This window comes from Brachyhypopomus gauderio, chromosome 16, assembly GCF_052324685.1.
Source record: "Brachyhypopomus gauderio isolate BG-103 chromosome 16, BGAUD_0.2, whole genome shotgun sequence".
Taxonomy (NCBI): domain Eukaryota; kingdom Metazoa; phylum Chordata; class Actinopteri; order Gymnotiformes; family Hypopomidae; genus Brachyhypopomus; species Brachyhypopomus gauderio.
In genome coordinates this window covers 16,098,424-16,119,633 of record NC_135226.1, presented here as the reverse complement: position 1 = coordinate 16,119,633, position 21,210 = coordinate 16,098,424, and the positions used below count along the sequence as shown (strand labels likewise).

The 21,210-nt window shown below is 44.6% G+C and overlaps 1 protein-coding gene across 1 annotated transcript in view; it reads left to right on the top strand.

Moving 5' to 3' along the window:
- The first annotated feature begins 4,267 nt into the window (after window positions 1–4,267).
- The window catches only part of nova2 (NOVA alternative splicing regulator 2), a 43,288-nt gene continuing 26,345 nt past the window's right edge, over window positions 4,268–21,210 (top strand). Inside the window, exons 1-2 of the mRNA XM_076977270.1 lie at window positions 4,268–5,140; window positions 11,595–11,738. Of these exons, the coding sequence (XP_076833385.1) occupies window positions 4,984–5,140; window positions 11,595–11,738 (301 nt within the window). The 5' untranslated portion in view covers window positions 4,268–4,983. The remainder of the gene's footprint in view (window positions 5,141–11,594; window positions 11,739–21,210) is intronic.

Sequence of the window (21,210 nt, the reverse complement as noted above, 5' to 3'; positions counted from 1 at the left end):
TCAACCTCTCAATATAATAACAAAAGCAGTTACAACAAGAACAGGCTATGCTTAAAAGTGACAAAAATTGACCTCGTTAATGAATTACAGTGTACTAATGCTAATAACATTGTGTGACGGTTTATAAATCAGGCAGCGTCTAGCGCGAGAAGGCCCTCTCGTGGTGGTGAAGAGGTAATTATCCTGCTGTAACGCAAGATTAAGATAACGAGGATCTTGATAACTGGCAGATGAAATTGTGGCTCTGAATGAGAAAACCTTGCTTAAAGGTTTGTATTGGTTTAAAAGTAAGAAAAGGCAATTTTCTGTTATTCGGGTCTGCATTAGAAGGTTAAGCTCTGATGTACTGTATATGAGAGGCATTCCGTGTATTATAGACGTAGCTTTTCAGAAAATGCTGTTCTCTGGTGTGTTTGTATGTATTTAGTAATTAGCGCCCTCTAATGCAGAAGAAAGAATCTTTGAATCTTTGGTCGTTTGATTCTTTGGCTGCTTGCATCATTCAGCCTCAAGATGGAGACTCTTCTTTGTTATCTGAGTGTAGAAAACCAGCCTATTATTAGGATGCGGTGATCTTTTATTGTACTACAATCTACTGAAAATTATATTTCTCTTTACCTTCTATACTAATAAACTACTTGTGGCAGTGTGCATACATATTACCAGTGGTATAAGAATTAAATATAGTATAGCTCACACATAAAAGAAAAATATTTATTGTAAGTGTGTTCAGTGTGTCATGTAAGAAATATATTGTGACTGTAGTTGCAATTTTGGCTGTGGCAGGAATGATTGTTACAGTTCAGCACTCATTATGTTCACTGTGGTTTTGCATGATGACAACAGCCAAAACAAAAGCCAATGTATGACTGAGGGATTATCAAACACCCCCGTCTCTCTTAAACTACAGGCGGCCTTGTTGTGGCTCATAAATAAACCTGGAAATTTATGCCAGATGTTACCTAATCCAGTCAGATCCTATGGTTCTCTCTGTGGGCTGCATTAACAATAGCAGTGATGGCTGTCTCTGGGGCAGATGGGGTCCCCTCTGCAAACAATGTCTGCAGCATGGGGGATGGGGGAAAAGCATTGAAAGTCACCCATGGCCACATATCATGCCGGCTTTAGCCTTTCACCAGTATGAAGTCAGGGTGGTTTTGGAGGTGGGGTGGTGTTGGGGGTTCAGGGGGTGCTTTATGTGAAAGCTCATAAATCCATATTGAAGGAATGGAGACTGGAGAGCTTTACGTGCAGCCATCTGTCTACAGCCATCTATATTGGCTAGCTCAGATGGAAGGCTGATCATACACACACACGTGCGTGCGCGCACACGCACACATGCACACACACACACACACACACACACACACACACACACACACACACACATGCACACACACACACTATATATATATATATATATATATATATATACAGATACAGAATACTAATACAGAAACTAATACATTTCTAGCAATGCAAAATACATTCCTCTCTGCTATTTTGTGTTCAGGTGGTTTTATTCTTTGCTTTTGTAGACTTTTACGCTAAAATATCTTTCACTAATGAAAATAAGCACTAAAACAGTGACCAGTGAGCTCTTTGAAAGTCTAGGTATTTAAAATGAGGAGAATGTGATGTCCCTATAGCTGCTGATGGCTATAAATTAGCAGGCACATCATGAGATAGGTGGTTTAACGGAAAATCCTTTAAGAAGGTAGTTTTGAGAAATGCCCACGGCAGCTCAGTTACAATGATGGACCATAAATTATTTACTGTGTGGGCCTCCCAAAACAATGCTGCAGCTGTTTACAGGTTACATATATGATAGTCCCGTCAGGTCTTACAACTGTGAGAGTTGTATGACAATCCTTGCACTTGGTGCCTGGAGTCAAACACGTTGGTTCTATACAGATAATCCCTTCCTTGAAAAATAATCCAAGAAAATAATGAATGACTCATATTTTAAACAATCCCGTTTCCTACAGATTATCTTACAGCTTTTCCATTCATTTGGAATATACAGGAATTGTGCTTATATAGGACAACTGTGATCATTAGGCAAAATTAATGATCTGGAAATATCAGGATTTCCTCAGTGAATTCTCTGTAATACACAGTTCTGTTCAGTTAGAGGATATTTAATTGTGAATGCATATCACGGTGTTACACAGCGAGCTAAAGTTGCTGGGGTCTTAAGCCCATCCTATATTATCACTGAAAAACAAAAGATGTTTGTTTCATATTGTGCTATGGAAGAAAATTACTCAAGCACTGCAGTTTCATTGGAGCTCAGAGGATTTTACTCTCCATGGCAACAGATGCAGAGGTCTGAGCGTTGGATGGACATGCTCAGATTTTTCCACCACCCTCCGGTATTTCCTACATTATTTGATCCTCGACCTGCTCAGTCATGTTCAGACATCGGTCCGCTCCCCCTCATCTCAAACAATGCCATGAACTTATGGTTTATGGGCACCTGAGATGACCGCACAATTTATTCAGTGTTATTGTGTCCTTTATCATGCGGCCCCCTATTTATTTATTAATTTTTACAGATAGATTTTAGTCTGAAACATTTGCTCTATTACCTACAGACAGTCTGCAATACAATAGCCTCTTAAGTAAAGGTAAACATAAGACAGACAAGCATAGAACAATGAAAGAATTCATAGGCCTACAAAATTCTAGTTAATTCTGTTCAGAAGCTATAACCAAAGACTCATGAACATAGGTTTGTAAATTAAATAACCTATATCTGCAAAAACGACTCCCTTTTGAGTTTAGTTTCAACACAGCGATGTGGAATTAGGCGAGATTGCCAGCAGCAATATCACCTTGTTGAGAATGTGGAGGACTATGAGAGCCTCTTTACATCAGGCCCCGTGTGGACACAGGAGCACAAGTGTGTGTGTGTGTGTGTGCGCGAGAGAGAAAGAGAGAGAGAGAGAGAGAGAGAGAGAGAGAGAGAGAGAGAGAGAGAATGTGTGTGTTGGGAGATGTAGAACGTTTATTGAAGGTATGTGGCAGTGCTTGCCTAATAGTTAATGTGCAGGGGAGTTTCATCTGGAGACATTAAAGAAAGAGGGTTGGTTGCCCTGGGTTATTATGGAAGGATTCATTATTTTTAAACTTTATCGGTTTCTTGCAATATGTAATGTTTGGGGATGTGACATTTTTAAATAGGCATACAAATAGCTATAGCAAAACAAAAAGACAAAACCCAAAAATGTTTAATTTATTGTGAAAACCAAGAATTAATTAATTCTATAACTGGTGTTTCAAAACACAATTATGATTACTTAATTAGTAGGGTAAATAAATGTTTTGAAAGAACTTGTACATAAAGTTGTACATAAAGTTTTTATTTTAACTTTTTCTCAATAGATCTTTTTTTTTAAATATGGGATAAAATACTTATTTTACTGTACCTTCTGCAGTGATATAATTATGACTCGAGCTAATTATTTTATATAATTTTTCCCCTTTTTGTTTGTACATCGTTTGTACTTGGTTGAAGAAATGTGCTATAAAATCTAAACATATTGTTGTTGCTTATACTCACAACGAGGAAGACTTACCGGTTTGGAAATCAGCAATATGAAAGCAATGTGAAGTTAAAATCTTCAATACGTTTTCACAAATGTTGCATTTCGCTTTTATAAACCAGTGCTATTTTAAAGTTATTATACATTACATCAGTTTTAACGTCACATGCCTACACTTGGCCATGAGAAACTGTATTGAAATGGCAGAGAAAGGGTTAATATGTTCCCTAACCAATGAAGCTCGCCGAGCACAAACACGGTTTTAATATAGCCTATTGTGAAATCAATTGATTGAATTTGAAATTTCCAAAATAAATGTCACCCTATAAAAATCTACAAAATAAACAAACAAAACATGCATATCGTCTTTAAACGTTTAACAAGCAAGATAAAATGGTCCTCATATTTACATTATAAGGACATCCCAGTAGCCAGTCTTTGCATTTTTGTACATTTTTGTAGTGGTGTTTAACAGCTTTATCATTCTACCAATGTATATGACTTGCGCTGGGTATTTTATGAGCTTTATGATTTTTGCAATTATTGCCAGGGTCTCGTGTCATGATGTTGGAATTACGACTCCTGTTTTTACGCCAGTGTGCCCGTCAAACTGCGACGCTCCAGCGTTTGGCCACCTCCCCCCTCATTACCATGCGTCCAATCGCATCGTGAGGGGGCGGCGCTTTTCCTCCACGTTTGACAGGGATCCGTGTGACGTCACACGATACTCCGCGCTCCAACAGTAAGCGCAAAGATGCTCTGAACGCGAGACTGCAGCATCTTCCAGTCCGACGACACAAAAAAAGCGCATCTCCGACAAGCTCGTGTCCAGACACCGCGTCCTGTTCTCTGGACTCTTTTGACATAACTGACCCCAGCCCTCGAACCTCGAACCGCAGTGTAGGCTACGTTCATGCACAACCCAAGGACCGATTTAAACGTAGTGTTTTTTGTTTTACCTCTTTTTTTCCCATTATTTATTCGACCCCTCTCTCGTCAGACCATTTTAAAAAATATTTTTGATACTTACTTTACTGACCATTGGGGTCTTTATCCATGAGGAGAGCACCATCCCAGAAGACAGTGCTTCATAGGAAGGAATAACCCGCCTGAGCTACAGCTGAAGACAAAATATCCCCAGCACCATTCTTTTCTGGGAAGCCCGACAGAACATAATCTGGTCCCTGAATATTGATGTGACCCTTTCATTCCGCCAGCATCGTTTGCAAATACAAACTACTGCTCGACTCGGTGTGGTTCCTCAGTGCTTGTAAGGAGCTTAGCGCGCCCAGGGGTCCGTGTGCACTGTAACCAACGACACGGTCGAGTCGGCGCACCCCAAAATCTCGCTTTCTCGTAGCCTCAGAATTACAGATAGGTTATTTTAACACAGTACGAGAGGGATAAACGCAGGCGAGCCAGTTTCTGTAGGAAAATGATGGCCGGCGGGGCAGTGCAGCAAAACGGGATTTTCTCGAATCCGCACCATCACAGTCAGCAGCCGCACATGGAGTCGGATCCGCCGGATTCGCGCAAAAGACCGCTGGAGACTCCCACGGAGGCTAGCAGCACCAAACGCACAAACACGGGAGGTAAGGATACGTGTACACAATGCGAATGTGATTTTGAGATGTGCGCTGTTGGAATATTGTCAGCGGTGGAGAGAGAACAACGATGGCGTAATGGTGGGAATCGCAGGTTGATTCGTATTTTCTAACCGTCGCATCTCCTGGCGCTTTGAAAGCCTTCTGATGTTGATCCTTAGCATGGAAACGAAAGTGATGGGTTGATTAAACACACCAAACGAGAAACTGGATGTGTGGCGAATACGCGCGTCCATTTTATAATAACACTGGCCTTTGATGTTAGTGATGGCTGCGACCATCTGTAGTCTAGCCTGGTGGCGTTAAATCAAGGAGGGACCGTTTAAAACATACTCCTTGCGATGTGCTTTTTAATCAGTCTTTGCTCTGGATAAACATGGTCTAGAGGGGAAAAACCAAAAAGCGAATGGGTCTACGTAAGGCCAAGGATGAAAACAATAGAAAACACGGGACATGCATGCGCCCGCATCCTTGGCATCACCGCAGATGACCTTGCGTTACGAACCGGTACTTCCGATTTGGCCAAATTGTACCGTGGGACTCCGAACAGTTGATTTAAGATCATTCTTGTTTTTTGCTCGAGAACTGCGCCAAGCCCTGAGAGCACTGGTCAATATGCATGGCGTATGTAATTACAAAAGAGGGATAATGGCCTGGACCATCCAGACCCGTCCCGTATAAACCAGCGTGCCAGCCCACTCATCTGTCACTGGGCTACACTGTCAGCATCGTTCTTAATGTGTGTGGACATTTCGGACCATCTCTCTCAAGTTCAGTTTCCTATAGTTGCTGTGGTTCGATGACGATTCGTTTATACCGTCGTAGTGAGCTCTGTGCCATCTTCATGAGCGCTGGTATTTACCTTATAGGATGAACATTGTACTTACAAAACCAGCAAGTGGCTACAAAATGCACATTCGTCTCAAGCATGGTGTTTACATACGAAGGAATCATAGAAGCATTATAACATTACGCATTGCCAATCAGGACAAAAAGCCATGCTGCACCCGTGGGAGGCATTATACACAAACACCATCCATTTGCCCGAATGAAATGACTGTTAAGATGCCACGAGAACCCCTGGACCCCGAGTGGATCTGGTACTGTTCGGCATACCCATAGTCTATATAATACCGCAGCAACTTCATTAAATAGGGAATTAGGCTCTGCTTACAATCACAAGTATTAAATATGTTATTGAAGCTTTAATATCAAAGTTTTCTTGTTTAAATCGATGCTTCATTTTCTGCTGTTTAAGACTCTTAAAAGGGGCGGTGAATGGGTGTTTTCAAAAACTGCGTCAAGTAAACAATAATGGGCTAAAATACTCAAGACCGTAAGCATTATAACACAGATACTAAGAAAAATACTACAGCTTTAAAACAGTATCAGAAGGGAAAAATAAATAATGGCATTTCAGTATTTTTAAATATTTTATTTTTAATAAATGACTTATTAGTATTTGTTATATTTCACAGATATGTAGCTGTATGGTCAATTTGTAAAATGTTTCTTTTAAAATTTTAAGCAGGAAGTAGCAATAGCCTTTTGTGTATTACATTTATCAAGTAGGGACAGAATAGAAAAGCTTTACCCTTATATTTGTCCAAAATATTGTATTTGTATTTGAAATGTATATTTTTAAAAAGTCACACGTGTTAGCTCAGTTTGACCTTTTATATGGAATTCAAGTTTTATATCTCCTTCTATAGGGAGTACAATACAAGTCAGGAATTGCACAGGTATTGCAAGATACTGCTACTGCACTTTACAGATTCAAAGTGGCTTGCAGCTTCATGTGCATATCCCGAGCGTTTGCAGTTACTTATGATTGTTTAATTTAGCTGCTCAGTTTGATCTATGGTCTTGTAAGAAGAGGTTAATTAAACAAACTGTGCCAAAATATCCACAAGTATTGCGGTTATATAAAAATATTTTTTTTTGCAGAAATAAGTAGTATTGCTGCTGCAGTCCTCCAAGGAACAACAACAGAGAAATCATTATGTCACATATTAAATGGTGCCTGGTAAAAAAAAAAAAAAACAAAAGCTTTTTCATACATTATGAAATGGAAGACAAATTTGCTTGCCAAGATGTCATTAGAAGAGGCATGCTATTTTAGCCTCATCACCACCATAAACCTGCTCTCGGTTTCCATGACCTGTGCCCTGAGATATAACGTGATCTATAATATAGAATGTGGTAATTTTGCAAATGGAAGCTCTGGCAGACGAGCATGCAGACACTGTTATAGGGGATACAGATGTCCTTGGTGAGCAGTGTGAGGGGACTGTGACCCTCTTATGGAAAATGGGCCAGATAAAATGTGTGTGTGTGTGTGTGTGGGATTGTTGTGGGTGTGGATGTGTGTGTGTGTGTGTGTGTGTGTGTGTGTGTATAGGGGGTGCCAGAGAGAGTTCCAACCAGTTGAAAGTATGCAGGAAATGTAGACGATAGAGTCAGAGTGCCAAGATTCTGGTTTTAGCTGGTCTATAAGCTAAAAAAAAAGCAACTTTTTTCATTTTATTGACCGATACGTGTATGTAGCTCACTCTGCTGTAACCTGCTCAAGTACCTAGTTACCATCCTCCTCCTCATTCGAAAAGACACAGAGAATGGAGTGTCTCCTGTTTGGTGAAGGAGTAGGCTGAGCAGCTTTCTCAAAAAGCAGTCTTACATAAACATGATTTGCCAGCTGTGTTTGAAGATCCCCCCCCGGTATCACCCTAAGACATTTACATGGCGCACAAATAGTTGCTTCTTCACTCTGGCCCACTTCATTCAAAGAGAAGTGTTGTATGGCAACACTAATATCTCTGTGTGGCTGGTCAGAGCTCCCATCCTGGGAAAACCATACAGTCTTGCATCGCATCTGCTGCGGCGTTGCAGATCCTGGTCTTTCACCTCCTCGACGCCCCTCCTGCTATCTCAGCAACCTCATCGAGTCCTGCTCACATGTGCCGCCTTTGCCTCCCATCTCCTCACGAGGTCCACCTCCGTCTCGCCCACCAGCGGTGGCCAGGTCCCCAATTACCTTGGCAACAACCGCCATGGCTACCTATTGATCTCCTAACAATTTCGACACAAAGGGGGCGCTGCTTCTTCCTGTTCTTCTTCTGCTTTTTGAAAGCACTGCGTCAAAGCAACAACAAAAAACACATCTCCCGATGGGCAGGGGGCTCTTGGTGGGCGGTGCTCACAGTAAAGGCGGCACAGGATTGGACGGCGAGATTGCCTCTTTCTGCTCGCCTGCGACGGAATGGGGCACGGGAGCGCTCGATGAATATGGATGAGAACAATGAAAAGAGTGACGCGAAAGGAGTCGATTCAGTCCTCCCTTCACGCCATTTTATGTGCCAGAGCAAAACGTGCAACCCCCACACACTTTCTTTACCATCTAGAGAAAAAGAAGCTAGCGTTAGCTTCTGTATTTTGGTCAGGCGATTTATGGGGCAGACCAGTTGTGAAAGCGGTCTGTCTGTGCCCAGTCTGGATGCACAACACTTTATGCTTGATCACAAATTCATTTCAAAATACCTTCGATGAAATGCGGCCTCAGACAAGCAGAATAGTCCTGTCCACGGAATTAGCAATGATACCGTTGTTGCAAGCCACCTGGTCAATATGACAAAGAAGAAATACAGAATGCAGCCAAAACTGTTCCCCTGCTTTCTGTTATCCAGCTTAAGGGGACTATATTTGCCCCTATTGCCCTCTAGCTGTGGCCTGGCTTGGTGTCCAACTTGACTCCCGACACAAGATCCCAGGATTGGAACCTTCAATCCCCAGCTTGATGCCGCCTATTCTGGGCATCCCGTGTCTGGAGAGCCCCTAGCAACCAGCAACTTTGTTTACACACGCCAGTTAACGCATGATACCCATTTGGTATATGTTGTGACCCACGAACAAACACACACGACCGTCCAGCTAACACAAGGGTTCAAATGTAGGAGCAAGAATGCATATGTTTAACTTGTCTGGTGTACTATGGGACACGTAGTTCAGTAAATTGTTCATTCGTGTTTTCTTTCCACTGTTGGATGTTTGGAGTGCAATACAGGTTTATATATGCCTCCCTTGATAACACTGTAGCACATGACATAACGGGGGCGGGGGCGGGTTGATATTTTCTAGACTGGGTTCTGTGCAGGCAAGTGACGGGAAATATCTTTGTTCCTGTTCAAACCTGGACTGCCGAGTCATCGGCCTCTGTTTACACTGATTTGGAATCAGGGGACACTGAGTCCCTCTGGTAGCACAGATCCAGGCCAGAGATATTCCGCATTTGCCAGAAAATGAAGCATTTCTACCTGGAAATACCCTAGGAAACCCTGAGAGGCACAGTGCTGGTCGGAGCGCTCCGGCCCAGAGGGGTCTGGCACACTCCTGGGCCTGCAGTGCAGTATGGGCCCTCTTCTACCAGCAGACTACCACAGCCTCTCTCCTACACTTGTTACCTGCTTGACTGGCCAAATAAGACTGCCAAATAACAATAAGAAAGGATACATGGAAGAGTTGAGTTTGATGAATTCATTGTTGAATTGTACAATTTTTTATTTGTAGTACTCTAGACTTGGAGCAGGATGTTGATATCTGGTTTTGTAGCACAGGTTTTTTTTGTGAAGTTTAACTAATTTACAAAACAAAAGACTTTAAAGATGTATTTTGACTTTCTTTGTCTACACCATTTGGATCTTGTCAGCATTAATAAACATGTACAAGAAGAAAACGAGGCATAATGTTGTCTTGTACTATGCTAACGTGTACAATCTTATGTCATCTTTACACCTAATGTTGTGTTATACCTAATAACTACATTTATATTTTTGTGAGGAATTGGTCCTGTTCCCTGTTTCCCAAGCACCTCTTCGAGTTGCAAGCCATTCGACAACTGTCGATCAGGTTCATAGCAAGCATGTGGCCCAATCTTCTTTGTTAAAGCATTTTTAAAAAGAAAGAATACTTATATTCACATGATACACATTATTTATGAACCCCCTACTATATTAATCAGGGGTGGTTAAAATTAGACACATCCAAATCAAAAGGAGGCCAGTCTTGGCTCTGTGGGGAATCTGGGTCACTGCAGAAAGCCGGTACTTGCGCAGTTCTGTAGAGGAAGTTTGGATTCGCACTGCATTATATATCAAAACAATTGAAAACACTATCGTTCCAGGTAATGAAACAAAAATCTTACTTGTGCCCTGCAAATGTTATTCTGTGTGAGTGGAATAGGTGAATCTCTGTCATTCCACTTCGTCTGCGCGTAAAGGACCATGTCACATCTAGGGACTACAGTGGCACTTTCGTTTTTTAATCTAAGGTCAGCACAGACTAATCTTCCCACACATTGATACTGTGGAAGGCCTGAAGATTCTAATGAGATTAAAACGAGGAGATTGGATAATTAAGAGACTGTTAAACCTAGCCACTTAGCTGTGCCTTATGCCAAACCCACACGCCATTTCTAAGCCCTATAGTTTATACCTTAGGCCCTATTGAGTAGGAGCATCTTTGTGCCTACAAAATGCTTCCTAGTTATTTATCCCAGATGCCAGTGGTCCATATGCAGTATTGCTTATTACTGATTTCCAAACCCAGACGTGCCCTCCTGTGTTCACTTCCATTGGTGCTCTGTTGGCGCTGTTTCTTCAGTAGTGTTTGATAATTAATTGTATAGTCACTGTCTTTTTCCCCCCTTTATATCACCAGCAGTATTTGGCAGTATAGTTTAGTCCGCCCGGCGGAGTGGTTGCGGAAGATAAATCGCTCTTCCAGAACTCCGATCCACTGTGAAGCACCCGTCTTTTGGGAGCCGACACGGATTAATTGTGGAGGAATATTAGTCGCGTACCCGTGCGGCGGAGGAGGGTGGATACAATGTCATGTTAAAGTCAAAGCACAGCGAGTACCGTGGCTCTGCCGACCTGGATAAGCACAGAGGCAGGTAGAGCTTTGCCTCCCTCTTTGTCCTCCGTCCTGGGCTCGTGCAAGGAGCCTCTTGTCACTATATTTTCTCATCAGTGCCCAAGTTATCCTTTATGCCCAAACTGATTAAATACCTCTACATGTTATATGTGACAGTAAACAAGCAGTGTCGTGCCGTGTTTGACCACTGAAGCTCTGATCGTTGTGATGTTTGGACTGTACAAACTATATAAAATGTTGCAGCAATGAAATGAAAAAATTGAATAAAATGTCTTGGACAAATAACAATTTAAAGAAAAAAACATGTTTTGCAATGGTTATTGTTTAGGTGAAGGCAGGAGTGGGCTGAAATCTGAGCCTGGGCTCAAATCTTTCTTCAATTGGGGTCATTCTTCCCAATGTGACTTTTTGAATTCATATCTGTGTAAATATATGGTTCCTGCACAAACACAGTATCTTAAAGGTTTGATTAGACAGCAAGGTCTGATTTTACTCCTGACTTTCCTCTCCACAGAAGAAGGCGAGTACTTCTTGAAGGTGCTGATTCCAAGCTATGCTGCAGGCTCCATTATTGGCAAGGGTGGTCAGACCATCGTGCAGTTACAGAAAGAGACAGGAGCAACCATCAAGCTGTCCAAATCCAAAGACTTTTACCCAGGTGAGTCTCAAAACATGAACACGCCATGCATGGAAACAGGAATCCCTCCTGCCTGCTGCCAAACTTCCCTCCAAATTTCTCTCTTCTCCTCTTCATCATCTCACCAGACACATAGCGATGCACCAGACTGCAAAAGCACAGTGTTTGGCAATTTTCCAGATGTGTTTTAAAAAATAAAAAAGGGGTGTATGAGTAATCCATAAAACAGTGTCTGAACTAAGGTGTTACATTGCAGTCTTCTTTCCTAGAGGCACCAGGCCTTATTTTCAATGAGAGTCATATGGGGAGGACGTCACCTTTGGGCATGTGGCCACCACACATGGCCTTTATCAAGGCTCCAGGTTGCACAGCATGGCAGATCAAGAGGTGACAGGCAAGTGGAGGAGGAGGAAAGCTGCACCAGAACGGAGAAGATTCAGTTCTTACTCCAGATCCTGAGACACTCCGGTGATATGTGCACTGCGCTCTGTATATCTATGGGTTCTTCTGTGTAGAGTCGATACTGTTTTTGTGGGCTGCATCTCTTTGGGATGTTTCTGTGAGGAAGTGAAGACTAGCAGGGGGCTTCTGGGCTCGCGCTTAAAAGAGCTTTGTGTGCCTTGTTCGTCCTCCCACGGCTGGCGTGACCAACAGGGCACCTCTGTCCCTCTTCCCCCCGGGACCCTCCGAGCTCCGAGTGGCAGCCAGCTACGGCGGATGCCAGATGCAAGACACCTCGCAACAAAGCCCGGTCCTACTCCCCATTCGAGGGCTTTGCCAGCTTTCACTGTTCTAACGTTCCAGTGTTTACAGTGCTGTGGTTGAAGTGCCCAATGAATTATGGGAAGGGAGGGGGGCGGGGAAGAGAGAGCACGGTAGGGCAGCACAAGGACAGGGAGGCATCTTTGCAACGAGATGATGGACGTGATTGCGAGTGACGGTGGTCTGTCGGAGGGGAGCTTCGTGTTGAGGTGCGGGGAGGGGTCTTCCTCCGTCGTGAAGGGGGCATCTGTATGGAAATGAGTGCAAGCTTTTCCTTGGTTACTAATCAAAAGATCCACCTGCTGTGCTGCCTCCCGAGCGGGGGAGGGGTGGTGTCCGGCGTGCCTGATCTCGGCTCGTCTGAAACCTCTTAACGGAAGGGCCACTTCCCTTAGCCAGACTCTCTTCTTACTCCATCTTGGACGAGTGCCATAGCGGCATTTAATTCAGAGGCAATTAGCTGGCCGCAGCGGTATCGGCCGCGAAACTGGCCAGCATTCATTATTGCAGGAGAAAAGATATATTAGATGCCTTCTCTCCAAATATAGGCCCTGCAAGGTTTGCTGGAAAACGACAGCCATATTTTACAGTGACCTTGCTTCTGTGAGGTACTCTTCCCTAACTTGCAAAAGCAACCAAATAAAGGAGAGATACAACTGCATGATACAGTCAAAGATAATTATCATGATAACATTTCGGAAGACCAAATTTAATTACATAGCTTCAGGTACAATTTAGAGAAGAGTTTTTAAGTAAGGCGAAAGAAAGCACAGAGGATCAAAGAAATCACAATGCACCAAAATGTCATGAAAAGTCTGAAACATATAAAACCCTCTACTACTAAAAAATATGTTTCAGAAATAGGAAGCGTCTGTTTTCATTTTTGGCATTACGTTTTGGAACAAGATGCTGAGGTGGATGACTGAAGTGAGTCAGTCACTAAGGACGTGAGTGAGCGAGTGAGAGAATGATTGAGTGAGTAAGTGGGTGAGGGAGGGAGGGAGTATATTTGTGAGAGAGGAAGTGAGTGAGTGGAGATGTGAATGAGTGAATGAAAGGAAGAGAGGAATACAGACTGATTCTCAGTGACACTGGATGCAGAGATGTTTGCTTCTTTTTGTAGACCAGTGGTGTCGGAGCAGTAGGAGGTGATTAGGTCTTTGGCTGCATGATGATGGCTGACAAGCAATAGCGTGGCACCGCTAATTTGCTGCTGTGACATGGCACCTCCAGGTTGCTATTTGTTCAAGAACTGTTGTTTTCGATGGGTCTGGCTGACATAGTTACTCGTGTTCAGTAAATTTGGATAGGCATCAACCCTAAGGCTTAAAATCCCAAATCATTTCCAGACACACTGACAATGAGAAAATCTGTATCAGACTTGTTGGAGTTAGTCGCTTGAGTTGGTCAGCTCATAGGGAGGCCATATTGGTTTCACTTTCTGTTGTTTACTAGCTAACACAGCAGATCCAGGGCACAAGCACCATGCACACAACCAGCTCTACTGGTTGTCAGCAAACACACTGATGTCCCAACAGATTACATTTTTCATTTTGTCTGTCTGCTAAAAAAGACGCCAACGTTATTAACACCAGCAAAAAATAAAAGCATTTCTGAGGGCCTGTATGGCAATGAGGAAACCAATTACTGAGAGAAGACCTTTCAAGTCAAACTGTATGCTGATGTTGATATAGCTTTTATCATCATTTGTGCCTGAGGTGCGGGGAGGGGTTAGATTTAGAAGAGCAGGAGTCAGGCACAGTCAGACAGTGTAAGGCCCTGCTGAGATCACACAAGACGAAGGGCACCACAGGTACTCCTTGCAGTAATATTACAAATCACATGCTGACTTAGGAGGGGACATTAGCATATGTTACCAAACGGGCGTTTTTCTTCTGTGTCAGCGTGGCGTTGGTTCACATTCGAGTGACTCTACTGCGTATTGCTTTAAAACATTCCGTCCTCAGCCACGTGAATTCAGATGTAAAGTGTAAAAGGAACGCACCGTGATGCAAATAAATTAAAATTAATTCTTATCTGAGCGACTAATTAAGGGTGTTACTAAAACAGCGTCATCGCCAAATCGGTCTGAAACGCGGCCGCTGCCACACCTGAGGCAGGGGAGAGTGAGCGTGTTGTTACATCATCCGTTTCCTTAAAGCAGCGTGGAGACGGGCCCGAGCAGTCCTGTGATTATTTCAGTATTCGAGCCCAAGTCCAGCTCCCGTGTCTTTGAATAGCACATGGCACTGTCGTAAGGCTTGTTTTAATCCTGCACCACAATTGTGGTTTTCAGTAGTTAATACCCAGGCAGTGGCCAATGCTCCACCCCCACCCATACACACACACACACACACACACACACACACACACACACACACACACACACACACACACACACAGTCACTCACCATCCCTCCCCCACGCATTATCGACATTGTTGATTTCTCCCCTGTAATCTTCTTACGGCCTAAGCTTTTTGACTGAAAGATGAAAAGCCGCAATATTACGCATCGGACTGGAAATTAGTTTCTTGCATGTTGGTTGTTTTTCTCACCTTTCTCTCTGTCTCTCTCTTGGATTCACCCAGAAACGTTCCGGTATCTTCCTGCAACGCTTGGCTTCCTGCGCTCGGCAAAGATGTGAGATTCTTTTGTCTGCCGCTGCATCTATGACAACAGTGTCTCAATCATCATTATTAGATGTTATCAATTTCTAAAAAGGATACTTGTTCCAGTTATTAGCGGGGGACTTGTCAGTGGCTGTGATGCCACCGACTAGCAGTGACTAACAGATAACTGAAATTCCAAGCTACTGCAAAAATTCATTAGTTGATTGTTCCCAAATGGGTTTATGCAAGATTTCTTCTTGAAGTGGACTTAGTCTGTATTTTTGTGCTAGTATGTATAATGTACCCAAAGAAATAAGACTAGGGCAACACAAATAAACAAGGTGACTGAGTAAATCCAGATTTTACAGCATAAGTGATGGATCTTTTAAATTGCCTGTCCAATGTTTCTGTGACTCTTTCACCATAGTATGTGAATGCATTTAAACTGTGTGAAACCATGAGATCAGATCTGTCTGAGTCCCCCAGACATAAAGTCACAGTCCTACAGGCCTCACGTTAGCTGGGTATTATTCTCACTGGGGTGTGTAAAAGCCACATTGTCCTAGAAGATGGGGGTGATGAGAACGCTGAAGGAGAGGCCAGCTCCCTTTAACCCCCGTGGCTTTGTGTCCGTCCCCAATGCGGACGACGTCATGCGCGGTTGTCCCTCGTGGGGACAGCCATGCTTTCGGTGCCAGCCCGTGCCTGAGCGCCCGGGTTCGGCTAGTCCTTACGGAGGAGCCAGGCGGCGTGGGCCGACCCATCTCCGCGACCCGTGCACAGGGAACGCCAGTGCTGGTGCTGAGAGCCATGAACACAGTGTTGGTGCTAGTGATGATCGCATGAGTACGTCACTTAGACTGTCACGAGGGACCCCGCTTGCACTTATTTGAGTTAGTATTCCAGTGGTGATCTCTGGTCGATTCTCTCTGATGTACAATTGCAACTTTTTGGAGTGTGAAGGAGTTTGGGGGGGTGGGGGTTGAAACATAATTTTAACATAATGTTTGATGTCTTTAGCTAGTGTCAGTCAAAATCTTTCCATGGCCCTCTTTGGCCATCCCTGCTCCACTTCAAATCCTGCGGTCTCACGGGTGCTGTACTTTTGTAGATCTAACACAGAGCTTTTTAGTCGATTAAAATAAAAGGCCACAGTGGGACCTACCATAAATACAGTGACGCAAATTTACCCCATAGATCAATTGTGGAAAGTTGAGTGATACCTCGCTCTCTGGCCAACACCTCCCTTCCCATAGCTTGGGCTCAGTTCCTTCCTGACGTGCCCACAATACAAATACTATTGATCCGTTCTGCGGCAGTGAAGAGCACTCACTCCTTGAAATGAGATTGTGGCTTAATGCACCAGAGAGAGAGAGTGAAAGAGAGAGGGAGGGAGAAAGGAAGGGAGACTCAATCTACTCCCTGTAATTTTACTTGAGATTTTCACCTCTTTCTTCCTTTTCTCCAGCCGGGCCCCCTCCCCAAGTCATTTTGATCATTCACATCACAGTTCTGCAGTCCAGGCAGTCAGCTCATCAGCAGCGTTCCGATGAATCTTCAGACGACAGGGTGACTTTCACACGCAGCAGGGATGGGTCTCCTCTTCGACCGCATTTTAAACACAACGCAGATCTTGAGAAGAAATGTGGCGCTCCTGTTCCACCTGTTTTGTGCAGTAATTGAAGTCTTGAGCCTCCGCACATCTAGAGTTGCGCTTAAGTTCGCAGAAAGGGCAACAACAGGACCGGCTGCAGTCACAGAACTGTGGGAGGTCTGGGAGCTGTGGGAAGGTGTCTGCAGACGGGATGGTGTCCGCTCCCGTGTCTCTGTTTGGGGTTCGGATAGGAACGCGACTCCCTGTCTGGCCTCAGCGAGGGCGGCTGTATCGTTGGGACAGTGATGGCAGGTCGGTGGACATGGAGGATTATAGCCTGCCGCCCACACCACTCTTTGAGGGGCCGTGGGTGGGGGTGGGTTCTGCTGAGAGGGGGTTGCAGACTTCGGGCCAATTTTGCGTGCCGAGCTTCAAAAATAGGAGCGCCTGAATCCCTCCTTTGTACTACACATGACAAAGGTTCTGGACAGCTGTGCTGTCTTCCCTACTGGGCCAGAGAAGAGTGAGCTCACCATACCATCCTATCTATATGTGTGTGTGTGTGTGTGTGTGTGTGTGTGTGTGTGTGTGTGTGTGTGTGTGTGTGTGTGTGTGTGTGTGCTCGTGTGTGTGAATGTAAGAGAGACAAAGAGAGAGGGAGAGAGAGTGAAATCATCAATGAGTAACTGCTGTGTTTAATATAGTTTTAATGTCAATTTTAAAGTGTACACATCTATGGCACTGTTCATCCAGGACAAAGAGGCGGAGGTAAAGAAAGAAAGAGAGAAAGACAGAGGAAGGTGGAACGTGATTGAATATCCAGTTGTTTGAATGGTCAATGACTGGTCTAACCGTCCAGGACAATATAATGTGCTTGGCCACTCTTAATGACAATAGAGCCTTTGACATTGTTGACCGCACAGTTCCTTCAAAGTGGGGGGAGGGTAAACAGCCTGGCCTCCCATCTGTCTCAGGAGGTGTGTGTGTGTGTGTGTGTGTGTGTGTGTGTGTGTGTGTGTGTGTGTGTGTGTGTGTGTGTGTGTGTGTGTGTGTGTGTGTGTGCGTGTGTGTGTGTGAGGGAGAGAGAGAGAGGTAGGCAGGAGAAATTTACTGAGGGTAATAATGCACCGTGGGAATTCCACAAGGAAAAATGAATATTTTGATTGCTGTACTGTACCCATACAGTATGTATACAGCACTTACTTACAGTCTCTGTGGTGTGCTACGTAATAGAGTAGTAAACCCGTCCGCTCACAATGAGAGCCCTTATGTAAAATGGTGTCCGGAGCTTTCTGAAAATTTTCTGATGCGTTACATAACCAGGACAGTTGCGGTATCTTTATCTCGCTCTCTGTCAGCAGAAACGAGTTGATAACTACACCTCCAGGAGACATGCACCCTGCCTCTCTCTCTCCCTCCCTCATCAGTCTACAGCACCTCATGAGCTCATCAGCAAATCAGCCCGGACCCCCCTCTGTGCACACGGCTGTGGCCCTGACAAATTTTATTTATGAATTCATATATTTATTTTAGGCTAAACCAGGATCTTGAGCGTGCTATGGCTGTTATATGTCATATGGAATGTTCATTTCATAAAATTTGAAATACGTCTAAATTGAACTCGGGTGTAATTAAATTACCGTAGTGTAGTCAAGCAGGGAGCATACAATTCCACAGCGATTATGCACTTTTGTCCATTTTAATGTAGCCAGCTCATTAACAGCTTCACTTCAGACCAATTTCATTAATTCTGTTTGCATCATTCAGCTTTATTTAAAAGTACTTTTAAAAATATTGTTTACTGTAACATATTTCTTGCCATACACAGGAACCGCATGTATTAGAATTTGCCATTATTATTATTAATTAAATGTATGTGAGAGAAAACATGTTCTCATAGATATATCAGTGATCAGTGACTATATCAGTGATTTAAGATCAGTAGCATATACTATTAATTACAAACTTTCGTATGACAATCTGTTTGAGTAAATTAACTTTGGCTCTAAGTACTCTCTCTCTCTGTCTCTCTCTCACTCTCTCTCTCTTTCTCACTGTCTCTGTAATACACACACACACACACACACACACACACACACACACACACACACACACACATGTTAGATCAGCATGCCACGACCTTTGCGTCCATGTTGTCACTCGGCGAGGCGCTGTCTCAGGTGTGCTACACTAGTGTCTGGTCTTGACTGATGTGATACGTTGTGAGGTGGTTATGGCCTAATACAAGTGCTACCTTAATCGTGTAGTGGTTTCTAGTCATCCCGCGGAAGAACGCTTGTTCCGGTTGGGGGGTGTGGAGCAGTAGTGGAGGTTCTGTGGCGGACTCCGTCACAAGAGCTCACAGCCACGCCCACCCGTCCACGCCGTCCCCTCCCTCGAGACAAAGGCGTCTTTGTTTGCTGCACACTCGGTCACCCCGGAGATGAGAACTGAAGTGACGTCTCCAGAGGCAGGAGGTCGTCCCCCCCCCCCCCCCCCCACCCCGTTTGTCCCAGAGGTCCCCCGCTGTCTCTCCGCCCCCCCCCCCCCCCCCCCAGGTCGTCCCTGCTCCACCGGGCAGATGGAGACCTGGGTGGGGGATGTGGAGTGTGGAGTGTGTGCAGGGGGTGGGGTGGTGGGGGTGATGACGGTGTCTCACACCTCCGTATCCTCACCTCCCCCACGGAATCCGGGCGAGGCGGCGTGCGTCTGTCGCGCTCGGCTGTGGGAGGGGCCATGTGCTACGGCACGCCGGCGGGGCCCTGTCCCCTCATAGTCAGTCACAGGGAGAGCCTCCATTTTGAAGCTCTTGCCAGGGAACAGGAGGGAGAGAGGAAGGACCCAGTGGCGGGTGTCGCTGGCAGTGCCTGCTTTAAAAAGACACAAAAGCAAAATGGGCAGTGATGCTGTATACAATACAAGGCATGGGTGTCAAAAATCACTGATTCTAAGGAACCCTTCCCAGATGTGATTACACACATTACACATATATGCGTGTATATATAACATATTGACTAGATGTATATGCGCAGTATATTGAACATTTTGGGATTTTGGTATGATCAGCCATTATATGAACTTTATGTGAAGACCGGGGCACGAGGTGACAGGTCATGTGACAGCAGCTTTAATGTGGACGTTATTCTCTGAATGCAGAATAATTACGTGACCATAAGCTTTGATGAAAATCAAATGCTCCTATGCTAATCAGGCCATCTGGCCGGCAACCTTTTTTTTTTTTTTTTTTTGGCCTAAGCGTGGATAACCAATCACGAGATGCGGAGACATCAAGCACTATTCTCTTCCCTGATTGCAGATTCTCCGCCACGACACTCGCGCGTGCATTGTGGTGGACCCACCCGTCGGCCCATGAGTTTCTAAGTGCAGAACTGTGGTGTGGTGGCTGTATCTCTGCCCGGTGCAATATAACGTCTGTGCCTGGACATCGGGGGGTTTAAGGGAGAAAAGCCCCCTGCTTTGGTACTGAACAACGGAGGCCTGCATTGTGTTATGCAGGGGGCCACCTTTCTCTTTAAAGCAGAGAGTGGTGCACGGCGACAATGAGGGGCTTTGAGAGAAGGCGGAGGGTTTCTTTTGGAGGAGACCCAGCCTTCTCGCACAGGACACAAAGCTCCCCCTCTGTGCCCCCCCCCCCCTCCCCCAGCACCCCAAAAGAGAGTTCTGCAGCTGCCTCCTTACTCCTCCCCCCCCGCCTCCTTCCACCAGCCCCCTCTCCACCTACTCCCAATTTCTCTAATCCCTATTGAATGACCCCCCTAACTCTTTCTGTCTCACATTTGCTCTCTCTCTGTCTCTCTCTCTCTCTCTCTCTCTCTCTCTCTCACACACACACACACACACACACACACACACACACACACACACACACACACACATCCACACACCACCCATGTTCCTCATCTTGTCTGCCAAGCTCTGATGATTCATGTCTTCTTTGGTTGACAAAGCCATCAGCTGTCGGAACGTCCCCTTCAACACACAGCCTGGGTGCTTGCTTTAATTGCAACGGATCGGCCACCGCTAATTATCTCTGACCCTACAGCCATGCCACGGTGGAATATGCATACGCTTCATATAGGCTTGAGAGAAACTAATTACGTTCTCCCAACTGAACGCACAAGCTGCCTTGTCCAAGGCACCTATTAGATATAAGATATCAAAAATGCCATGAATATTACACTTCCCAGTTGCTCCTGTCGGGCTGGATGTCAGGGTGGCGAGACTGGACGCTGGCAGCAGGACCAGGCCACACAGGCCGCAAGTGAGGGCAGAGAGACCCTGATCACATGACCAGGGTTCTTTAAGAGGAGAGCAGGATAGGGTTAATGCTCACTGACATTTGATCCTATTGTTTTACCTCATGTGTTGTGCTCTTGTGAGGATATCGATGCAGGTCAGTGGTAAAGAAGAAATGAGAAAGACTGTGAATGAAGATGTGTAAACATAAGGCGTATAAAGCAGGTTTGAAGTGTGTATGAACCATTGAAGCTTGCTACTTGATTCCC